This window comes from Tachysurus vachellii, chromosome 8 (genome assembly GCF_030014155.1).
Source record: "Tachysurus vachellii isolate PV-2020 chromosome 8, HZAU_Pvac_v1, whole genome shotgun sequence".
Classification (NCBI taxonomy): Eukaryota; Metazoa; Chordata; class Actinopteri; order Siluriformes; family Bagridae; genus Tachysurus; species Tachysurus vachellii.
The window spans coordinates 26,980,599-26,992,893 of record NC_083467.1 but is presented as its reverse complement, the minus strand read 5'-3'; the positions used below and the strand labels follow the sequence as shown (position 1 = coordinate 26,992,893).

The following is a 12,295-nucleotide window of genomic DNA, read 5'->3' as shown; positions in this document are numbered from 1 at the left end:
CGGCGTGTGTTTTTTACCTTGTTCTGCAGCATCACCTGCAACTTGTCAGGTGTCAGATTAACATCCACACTCGAGGCAGGGACAGTGATGTTCAGCATCAGAATAGGGAAGCGGCGGCTGGCTGATTCGTTATTCGAATGAGCTGAATTAGCATAGTACTGCTTTACAAGCTAAAGAATAAAACAGGTAAAACTTCAGGTTAGAAAGTTTGCAACATATAAAACCTGATTCGAGATCGATTCCTCTTTAGAGTGTTTGTTCTTGTCTGTGGTACTGGAACCTGTCAGCTTAGGAAAGTGTCCCTCAATGGTAAGAAAAGACTGATACGGTTGGTGGGGCGGATATGATTGTAACTCAATCTAAAACCTATATCTCTGTACAATGCTCTGTACATGTACTGTATAGCGTAAGCGTGAGCAGGTTTATCTTATCTTATACAGCAACAGTACACACGGGTTGGTTTCTCTAAAACCTGATAAAGATGTTATGTAATATGGTTTAGGACACAGTGGGATATAAAACATCAACAAAACTTCACCATGTATCAAATTTGGGATTGTACCGACGATCCGAAAGTAACTTCAATATAAACTAGATTTGTAAAGTTCGTCGCGACAAACTTTGGCTTTTGGCTTTGACTGTTGGCTGTCAACAGACAAACTTTGATGTTGGCTTTGACGATGCAAGTATTCGCAAAGGATGGTGCTTTTTGGAAGCAAGTGGACATAAGGGTTAGTGTTACTTTTGGAAGCAAGTGGACAGAAAGCTAGGGTGCCAAAACATTTGGAGGCAAGTGGAGACAAGCATGTGACATCATCCAAATACTCCTGAGGAAGTTCCCCTCATTGTTCTGAGTGTTTTGATATGTCACATGTCCATGTTGTAAAAAGTTTTTTGATTTTGCATATTTTGGGGGCGGGACTGCTGGACAACCAAAAGGCCAGTCAGTACACCAATTTAAATGTTTGTTCAGAGTATCACCCTAAAGGAGCTGGCTGAGTTTGGTGAAGATAGTTCGAAAGCTTGCAGAGTTATAAACCTCCAAAGTTTATAATGGGAGTCTATGGGAAAAAAGGCCATTTTGAGACCCGGTACCCCGAAGTACCGGTACTCGGATCGTTAGAGAAAAGTAATAGCAATAAACTTCAGACCAGCGTCTACAACATATCCGAATTTGGTGCATGTGGCTCGAAAGTCCTAGGAGGAGTTACTCTTAATAAATTTTTGTGTAAGCTTAAATAGGAAAACAGAATGTTGGCTTCTACAAAGCGACATAATCAGGATTCTCTGTGCTATACTGTACTAACCAGACACTTTTAGAGGAACTTGTATACAGTACCTGCTGATTCATGCAGTTATCCAATCGGCCAATTGTCAAGGCAAAAAACATTGCCTAGTCTTTTCTAACCTTCAAATATCTATGTTTTTGTGCAGCATCAGATTCTATTTCTTGGCTTACAGGAGTGGTATCCAATGTAGTCTTCTGCTGTTTATGGTGTTCATTTTGAGATGCTTTTCTTCTTAACACGGTTGTAAAAAGTGTTTATTTGAGTTACTGTAGCCTACTTGCCGGCATTCACTAAATTCCAGGGGTTTCGTTACCATGACGTAAAGTGGGCGTGTTTCCGGAGGTCTTGGAAAAACGCCCTCTTTCAAAAAAAAAAAAAAAAAGAGCGTACTACTAAGGACAAAACAGTCATACAGGTAGATTTATTTTAGAAAGCAAATAAACAACCAAAAACTACGGTTATGGTTAGAGTTAGGGTTAGATTATCAAATAGGCCACGCCTACCCGATGACGCAATATCCGTTATGCTGTTCTGAAATCCTTGTGAATAAGTGCATCCCCCTACTTGCCAGTCTTACCGTTCTCCTCTGTCCTCTCTCATCAACAAGGTGTTTCTGCCCACAGAACTGCAGTGTTCTTGCGAATACCTTTCACAGAACCATCGCATGATATTACATATGATTAAGAGTAAACACATAAACTTACCTTCAGGATATCTTTCTGATTCACAGGCCGATTGTTCACGTAAATAAACGTCTTGTCTGAAGTACTGGAGCTTGTCGCACCGAGATCGGAGTTCGGCTTAGGGAAGTATCCCTCGATGCTGATCTATTCAGACATGAGAAGAACGATGGAATCAGGGCTCGGCTAAGGACTTGGTCATTTAACGGTGATGGGAAACGTCAGTGAGTGCTGATATTTTACAAAGATGGGTTGTAGTAAAAGCTGAGTCCTGTACCATCCTGTGTGCACAGGCCATTTTTTTGTCCTGATTGACACAACGTGTTGGTAAATTTCTAGAATGCTCATAGTTTAAATATACGTTTAACCCAGTCCAAAACCCACGTGTCTTCAGTCTTGACCTGAATGATCCTTGTAAAATGTCAGTGCATGAGAATTTTGTTCCTCATAAATTCACACTGCTGAGTCTCTGACCCCCATCTGACTGCCTAATTAGGACTTCCCAGTCCAGTCAGAATGCATTTGTCATCTCATAACTAGGCACTCTTGCCAAGCTCCTACAATCTACAGTTGAAAAGAAGAACTTGGAATAATAACACAGTATATACATGCAAAAGTATCGAACAAGCTCCGGTTGTAAATGTCTCCTAAATTTGGATGCTTCCGAATTGACAAACGCAGCTGTCGGCCAGCAAGAGGCCGTTTATTATTGCCATCTTATACAAACTATTATTGTGAGAATTCTCCTTGTTAAGTACATGCTGCTGTTACAGCATTTTGACAATTACTGCAGCACAGGTGAACCCGTCCGTGAAGCTTCGCAGACTGAATGGAAACTATTATTCCAGGATAACAGGATGTGGATCACACTGCCAACAAAAAGGTCCTCTGCTATGAAATTCAATTATTGTCCTTTGGGGAAACAGCACAATGACAGTGGATTTGGGGGGGGGGAGGAATGACCTGGCTCATTCAAAATGACATGACCGGAGCAGTTTAAAGAATCAGCTGAATAAGAAGTCAGAATAATGAGGAAAAAATACAAAATCTGCAAGTCTTGTACTAATACCTTGTTACTGATTTATCATAATCATTAATCTTTCTTTTTTCTTTGTGTTAAATACTGAATTTGAAACTTTCCTATATCCGTTCCGGCATTAAGGAAAGTATTTCCCTTCCAGTACAAATGATACTCGAAACGAAGCCAAGTAGCCGCTATGAACGGCATCCTTCCCCGCCGTACGACTCGTACGAAGCGCCCTAGCGCTTCGCTGCACTCTGCACGTGTCACATTCATAAGGTGGATGGGGCTCGAGGGGGTTAGGAAGGATTTGCTTACATTCTTGGCACAGCGTCCGGCCTGATGAGTGCACTTCTTTCTTGGATAATGACAGATTGCTGAAACAGACACGCTCAAGAAGGCATCAAGAAAATCACATAATAAATTTGTTTTTCTCCATGTAACACGGATGCCGATTCCGAGAACATCTTATAAATAACACATGTCAAACGAAGACGCGTCCTCGTCAGGGACTCGGGGTTTTTGCAGCATGACTTGTCCTGCATGCTCTTTCCTCTACACGCTTAGCAAGGGGCCACATAGAGGAAATTCCTAGTGCTTTCGTGTACAGGGAACTGAACATATGGTGCAGCAATTAAAGCGCTGAAGCATCAGCACAAGGTCCATCCACCTGACCTGTTAGACACCTGTTACTCTCAGAGGCCATGTGGGAATTCTCACTGTATTCTGGACATTAGAGAGACCCCAAGAGTGGTGCGTGCTGACGTGTACACGTTCACACACGTCTGAACGTTGAAATTTGCATGCAAATCGTTTCATTTCCAAACACACAACGTCTCCTCAAACCTTAACGCTTTTTTTTATTCTTATGCACAGTACGGAGATGCCATCCTGAACACCGAGTATGAATATGAAACGGCATTTTTTTTTCTGCCGATTTTTTTTTTCAGACTTATACGCCCCGATACATATCGTGTATCGCAGACATGTCTTTATCGTATCACCCGCCGATATACAAGACCGACAGAGACACGAAGCACTGGAGATCAGCTGTGACATACTTTAAGATCCAATTCCCTGTAATGTTTAGAATATCTGAACAGTCACCAACATCAGCACCGACACGACTCGATAACACGTCACAGATACAAATAAACAAACAAATAAATAAATAAATGGAATAGATTTCAGGGTGGAGATTTCCTTTAACCGTTTAACTCTTTTTCTATGCTTTGGATTGATGTAAGATACCGATACCGAGATTTTAATGAATGTGTGAATCTGTGTGTGCATTAGTGCACTGTGATGGACTAGCATCCGATTAGAGGCGGATTCTCCTGCTTGCTCCCAGAAATGACTAGGATTGGGTTTAGAACCATCACAACCCTGACTAAGTTAAAGCACTAACTGATGATGAAAGTTACCACTTCTACCACTTCAGTTCTGGGCAGAACACCAGATGGTATTATTTCAATTTTTTTCATTAATTTTGCTTCTTCATACATGAACAGAACATTTTTTGCATCATGATGTGTAGGCCCAAATAGTTAAAATGTTGTACATTTGGAGTTTTTACTCATTAAGCCAGTGATGATAAGAATGTAGGGCACCATGTGTCCACTCACAATAGCTTCCTCTCTAACAGAGCAGAGAGATGCGTTCGCCAACTGCGCCGATTGACGTCAGCGTGTTCCAGATTAAAAATGACCATGACATCGCACTCCAGAATGCAAGACCTGCCCTTCATGAAGCTGACTGAAAACAACCAGCAGCTCTCACAACAGGAAACAGAGGTGAAAAAGTTCAAGGGCTTATGTAAGGAACTGATCTGAAGGAGGGCCTTCAAACAAAAAAACAAAAACAATATATAAAAAGAATGGGTGAGGAACCACGCTCCACATCTGTCAGGTTGGATTAACAGCGAGCGAAATGGCATTTAACAGATTACACCTGCTGAGACTGAGCAAAAAAAAAAAAAAAAAAAAACCTTGCTCTTGGAGCTCAAGCACCACAGAGAAAAAACATTAAAGTATGTGCGTGTTTAAGAGACTGGAAAACAAAAAGATGTCGTAAACAGGTGGTGGGATCCGAACGCTGGTTGTTCGTTGGCATGACATGCGATGTGAATGTTCCATAGCTGATCATGTGACCGAATGCCCGCTCTTTGCGTGAGCTGCCCAGGGAAAGCGTAATTGGTGCCAGCACAGAGGGAGAGCGGCTCTGCGCCAGCCTGGCCATGCTGTGATCCTCTGACACGCGCTCTTCAGATGTTCTGCGCTGCTACATTCAGTGCATAACATTTTATTGCAAAGTGATGCAGGACACAATGCGATCATAGAACCAGGGGTTCAACAATCCTCAACAAGTTAGGACTAAAAGTTTGCAAATGGAAAAAAGCAAGTCTGTTAAAATAATCTAAGGCTAAAATCACATAAAATGAACAAATTCCTACAAATATTAAATACGGCAAACAATGGGAAACAATAGGTGAAGATGATCTAAGGCCACATACTGCAAATCAGAGATGTGTGTGTACTACGATGAACTTGATTTCCACACAAAGCCTTTTCCAATACCTGAAATTTTTCTAGTTTTTTTTTTTCCTATGCAGCTCCTGATAAATAGCTGGACGTAGACAGAGAAAAAAAGGACTTAGAAAAAGAACATAAGCTAATTAATAATTTAGCTAGCTAGCATGTAGCTGGAAAGCTTTCTACTAAGAACAAGAGACAGAATGACACCAGAAACAAGAAAACGGTGTCATAAATATATCGTCGCTGTCGGGCGGAATCCTCGTATCTCCAAAACCGTTATTTTTCAGGAAATTAAAAAAACGCCGTACCTTATCTGCAGTACACAGGGTTTAGTCCGCGTTACAGTGGATTGTCTTGCGCTAAATTCCTGTCCTCAGATGAGCACCAGAACTAGCGGGGGTCAAGATTTTTTTTCTTTGAGCCCAGTGTTTTGAAGACATTTACCTCAGAAGACGTGTTGATTCGTTGCGACTCTTCTTGAGGAGAAATATGCCGTGAAGCTCTCCCACGGAGTGAGGAAGAGGTGGACAGTTGAAGTGTCCAATGGAGTTATGAGATTTGCGCTCAAGCTATTTTCAAGACTTTAGATTGGTTAATAACTTGTAAAAATAACGTCCCCACGTGGGGACTGACCAATAGCATCGATATGTGAAAAAATATGAAATTGACCAAATTTGGACATACGAGGTTTCCGCCCGACAGCCACGATATGTATATAACATAACTTGATGACATTTTTTCCTCAAAAAGATCAACATTTACCTCAGAATTAAAATGTTGAAACATGGAATGCTAACCGACAAAAAGTTCAAGAACACAAACTCTAGGCAAATGGAAAATACATAGCTGAAAATGATCAAGGACAATGAAGTAGCTAGCTAGCATACAGATGCTGAATATTTTTATAAAAACAATGTAAAGACAGAATAACCGAACGAAACAAGACTAGGCTGCTGGGAACATCAATATTTGCCCTTTAAATTGCTAATAAAATACTGAGTACATCTAAATGTGATATTTTGTAAAATCCTCTAGTTAAGTTAAGCGTTCTAGGTAGCTAAGCATTTATCCCTGCATTTAGCTACCTATAAATACAGATTGACAGAAGAAACAAAACAAGTCTGTGGGAAACATCAACACTTGCTCTTATGCTATATTTAATATTTAAATGGTAAACAATTACAAAATTCCCAAAACATAAGAAATCACAAAATATTCGAAACCACGTCATATTCTCATAGAGTTGTGATAAAATGTTCACGTTTTTCAGTAAGCAGTGTGTTTTTTTTAGAAATTGACCAACAACTCTGAGGTAAATGTTTTGTTAAATTTCTGCCGTCTTCCTGTTTTCACGTTGTTGTCGTTATCTATTTTCTTCTGAATGTCTATTTTTCCCAGCTGACTAGCCAAAGAGTTTACAGGGCTGACCAAAGCTGTGGCTTGACCAAAATCTAGCCACAAAGAAGCTTAACACAAGGGACTTTTCATTCGAGGGCCTAACCTGGGCAGAATGCTTAGTCATACAAAAAGAAAGAAAGAAATATCAGCAGTGAGGAATGCACAGGCAAGGCGAAGAGAAACAGCGCTCCAGGGAGAGGAGGAGAGCCCTTCTCAGTGAAAGTGTTATGTGAGTCCCTGAGCTCTGCAGCCCAGCAGGAGTCAAGCGATGTTTTAAAGTCAAATCCAGCACAACATGACATGTCAAGGCTCCAATGTTTATTCATTTGGAGCTTTTTAGAAACGTCTCCACGGTGAGAACGAGGTTCGGAAGCTGGTTTGGAGAAGTCAGCTTTTTTTTTTCCCCCCATGCTGACTGTACAGGGATAATATAACACAGTAAAATTACCGTTAACACCTTACGCATGTTACGAGCTAGTCCGGTGCAAAGGTTTGTACAACTATAATAAATAGTGGTTTAAAAAAAAAAGTGAAAAACCCTAATATATTTATCTGGGTTATTTAATATATATTAAAAATGGAATCTTTAATAATTTAACTTACTTTATGTCAAGTGTTAGTTTGGATTAAATAAGGAACGTCTGTGAAACCTAAAACAACAAACGATCTTAGTCGAAATATTTAGCCTTCTACAGATCCAGAGGGTCATGGCACCATTTTCAACTACTACTTTTTAAGTCAGCATTTCTTTAGAATTTAGAAATATCCACACGGGATGTTAGTCTCACCTGTATACAGGTTAACCGATATGATGAATTTATTTATTATTTATTTAGCACAATTAACCGTTTCGAATGGCAAGACCGACCCTGCAGTCGCACCGGGACATCAGGTTTTATTTCATTTTTATTAATAATATTCATAATGTATAACCTTTTGTCCACAAGAGTAAGATTTATTCAGATGACTCTCTCTCACTCTCTCTCACTCACTCACTCATTTTCTACCGCTTATCCAAACTACCTCGGGTCACGGGGAGCCTGTGTCTATCTCAGGCGTCATCGGGCATCAAGGCAGGATACACCCTGGACGGAGTGCCAACCCATCACAGGGCACACACACACACACTCTCATTCACTCACACAATCACACACTACGGACAATTTACCAGAGATGCCAATCAACCTACCATGCATGTCTTTGGACCGGGGGAGGAAACCGGAGTACCCGGAGGAAACCCCCGAGGCACGGGGAGAACATGCAAACTCCACACACACAAGGTGGAGGCGGGAATCAAACCCCCAACCCTGGAGGTGTGAGTCGAACGTGCGAAACACTAAGCCGCCGTGCCCCCCCATTCAGATGACTTTTGTTTAAAATGTATTAAAGTTTGATGTACATGTTGCGCAATGTGTGGCATAAGTTTACATAATCACGAAATGGTGCATGAACTCTGTGGAGTTTTTGTGACTGTTAGATGCAGACCATTTTATTTACTGCAGGAATTCACAACGTTTTTCATCGTTGGAGTGTACATTCCACCCAGTGCTAATGCTAAGTTGGTACTATGTGAATTCTATGGGCGATCTGCAAAATGTTCACCCCAACAGACTGTTTATTTCAGTCATGCAAATCTCAAATCAGTGCCCCTAAATTCCATCAGCATGTGGACTTTGCAACAAGAGGGGCAAACACGCAGAATCTTGTTTTAACAAACATCCCCAGCACGTACGGTGCGAAGCCCTGCCACCACCTCGGCTACTCAGACAACCGTTGATGCTAATTCCAGCATACAGGCCACTCATCAGACTCTAAACCAGTACCGAAGCAGTTGAATACCTGGCCTGCAGGAGCCACCACTACTCTTTAGGACTGTTTTGGAACATGTTCAGAGTGGCTGTAACCAATGGTGATTCCATCAACATCGCCTACATCACACCTTCAGAAATCAGAAAGGCAAAGTGCGCACATGCCCAGAGAATCCACAGCCAATTCCTGGACACAACCGGCACATGTGGCAGGGCATCCAGGCGACCACAAACTACAGGACAACTTAACCTGCCTGTGACAGTGATGCCTCCTTACAAGACATGCTAAACGACTTTGCTGGTTTGAGAAGCAGAACAATGTAGTGGCAAAGGAAGTCCATCCCTCCCACCCAACGACCAAGTACTCTGTTTGACCATGGCCGATGTGAGGAGACTTTATGTAGAGCTAACCCAAGGACGGCTAATCCTCCAAATCGCTCCACATATAATGCCATCGCCACAACCCTCTATCTGGCATTCACCCACCTGGACAATAAATATAACAATCATCCCTCAGCACATGACTGAGAATTTGATCCTGATGGGACTGAACACCTCCCTCTGCAACTGGATCGGGCACAGCATCTCCAGCACTGGAGCACCTCAGGGCTGTGTGCTCAGTCCACTGCTGTTCACTAATCAAGTTCACAGAAGACAAAAAGTTAGCATACAGAGAGGAGGTGAAACAGCTAACTGCCTGGTGTAGAGCCAACAATCTGTATCTGAACGTCAACAAAACTAAAGAGATGGTTGTTGACTTTAGGAGAGCACAGAGTGACCACTCACTGCTGAACATCAACAGATCTTCCAGTGGAGATCGTCAAGAGCACCAAATTCTTTGATGTTCATCTGGTGGAGAACTTAACACTCAACACCAGCTCCATCAGTAAAAAAGCCTAGCAGCGCCTCTACTTCCTATGAAGGCTGAGTAAATCACATCTCCCTCCACCTATCCTTACCACGTTTTATAGAGGGACCATCGAGAGCATCCTGAGCAGTTGCATCACTGTCTGGTTTGGGAACTGCCCCATCTCAAGACCCTGCAGCTGAGAAGACCATTGGAATCTCTCTTCCCTCCATGACACATAACACTCATAACACATGCTGCATCCGCAAAGCCAACAGCATTGTAGACGACTCCACAAACCCCTGCGTCAGCTATATATGGTTGAAATAAAAATAAATTATTCATGACACTCTGCTTCATACAAGCTTCATTGTTAGATTAGCAAAGCAAGCAACTATGCTAGCTATGTGCACTCTTCAGAAGCTCCACCAAGCTCTACAACTTCCTTCATTCCTTTTTTCTTCCATTATGGTTCTTTGCATTGTCTCTGTATAGGAAGTAACTGCAGGGAGGCAGCAGAGAACTGAAGAGAAGTCAATCCTCACGCAATATCCGATCGGTCTGAAGAATTATTCAAGGCAATCGTTTCGATTTTCTACTTTACCGCACCGTATGTTATCTGGATAGATTTGAGCTCCATGGCTGCAGTCATATTGTCTTAAATCCCCACCACCCACCTTCACTACAGGCATTTCTAACATTTTAGGTTGATAAAACATAACCGTACGTTGAGCTGTTGAACCTAGAACTCTCACTGTGCATGATCATCTTTCCATCACTGACCTCTGCTTGTTCGTGGTGATGTCGGACTGGTAACAGGTTGGCGGCGGTGGAGGATCCGAGCACGGCCATGAGAGCCGCGCCGTGATCTGATACCTTGGACTTCTGCCATATCACGGCCTGAAACAACACGGTAAAAATGGGTCAGGCTATTTTCTCCCTTCCTAAAATGAGACCACGTTTAGGACTAAGTGTTCACACATACAAACAAATTATTTTTAAAAAAAGGATCTGTAGTCGTCTGTGGTAGTGACTCAAAAGGAAATTGTGAATAAAAAGCACTGTGCTGTGTGGCTGAACCCAGCTTGGGCCTTATTGCACTTGCATTCTTTACCAACTTTGGCTAATTCTTCCTTTGTGCCTGCAGGATTTATATAATAATAATTGAACATGGCGATGGCAAACACTACTCAGAGAAAGCAGTGAACATGACCTGGCTTTAATATCACTCTGTACTTTAACTTCAGTAATTAGGAGTGCAGTTACATTAGAAATGGACACATATTTTCACACCCATGTGTTTGCCTGTCACTGGTACTTCCACTAGCCAGTAAATATATCCAAGGTGTTGATTTCTGTGGTGCATACGGTCCATAGCACGCATCACTGCTATGAAATACACAGTTTGATAAGTGTAAAAGGATCGCTCTAGTAAACAGCTTCGAGAGAACTCGCGTAACCCGACACTCCATGAAGTGCGAAGTTTGTGATATGAGACACCGCTGGAGGTTCGACATTATCGCATGAAATCGATAAACGTTCCTCATTACAGACTCTATAAAATCGAGTTCATAAAAATAATACATTATAATATAATAATAATAATAATAATAATAACAATAATAATAATAATAATAATAATAATAATAATAATAATAATAATAATAATATATATATATATATATATATATATATATATATATATATATATATATATATAAATAAAAGGATAAACTCCTGAGATGTTGCTCCTCATATAGAGCTTTCTCTCTGCAACACGGCCACATGTCACACTGATCACACGCAATCTGCTATTGCACTTAAAGTCAAACCTGTAAACCTCACACCACTCATTACATTAGGCTTAGATGACATCCTTAGGCCTTCAGCCATAGCCTTATTTGAGTCGGCTTAGTGGCTAATCTTGCGGTCACACTGCTAAATTTGGACAACGCCCAGGTTAAAGAACAACTTATTTAAAGAAATAAATGGAAAAATCAAATGTAAATGAATTTTTTAATGAAATCTAAATTCTATAATAAAGATTTTCAGGTGGAACGTAACAAAATGCTACAGCTTTTAATTTCTACAGCTTTTAATAAGGGTCAGAAAGCAGCTTTGCAGACGGATATAAAATCCTGGATACAATTTTTTTTATGTTTATCGATCGATCCTTCCTCTTGTGTCTTTGATCCTGTGCCGACGTTAACGAGCGAAAGCTTTAAGACCATTCGCTTTCTGTGTACACACTCGTCATGCGACTGCAAATTCAACAAATAAGCGACATTTAGATGTTCCGTCTTGTTTTCCTTAGATTTTCTAATTCTATGCAAATTTGTTCTACAAATCCAAAGGACTGGCTGGATTTCGCTCCTTAGACCATAAACACTCACTCACTCTCTCTCTCATTCATCTTCTACCGCTTATCCGAACTACCTCGGGTCACGGGGAGCCTGTGCCTATCTCAGGCGTCATCGGGCATCAAGGCAGGATTCACCCTGGACGGAGTGCCAACCCATCACAGGGCACACACACACACACTCATTCACTCACGCACTCACACGCTACGGACAATTTTCCAGAGATGCCAATCAACCTACCATGCATGTCTTTGGACTGGGGGAGGAAACCGGAGTACCCGGAGGAAACCCCCGAGGCACAGGGAGAAAATGCAAACTTCACACACACAAGGTGGAGGCGGGAATCGAACCCCCAACC

The 12,295-nt window shown here is 41.6% G+C and overlaps 1 protein-coding gene across 1 annotated transcript in view; it reads right to left on the bottom strand.

Annotated features, from left to right (window-relative positions):
* pms1 (PMS1 homolog 1, mismatch repair system component) overlaps nt 1-12,295 on the bottom strand; it is a 38,097-nt gene that overhangs the window by 15,237 nt on the left and 10,565 nt on the right. The window contains exons 6-8 of the mRNA XM_060877103.1: nt 10,361-10,477; nt 1,994-2,116; nt 18-170 (exon numbers count right to left, since the gene is read on the bottom strand). Of these exons, the coding sequence (XP_060733086.1) occupies nt 18-170; nt 1,994-2,116; nt 10,361-10,477 (393 nt within the window). The remainder of the gene's footprint in view (nt 1-17; nt 171-1,993; nt 2,117-10,360; nt 10,478-12,295) is intronic.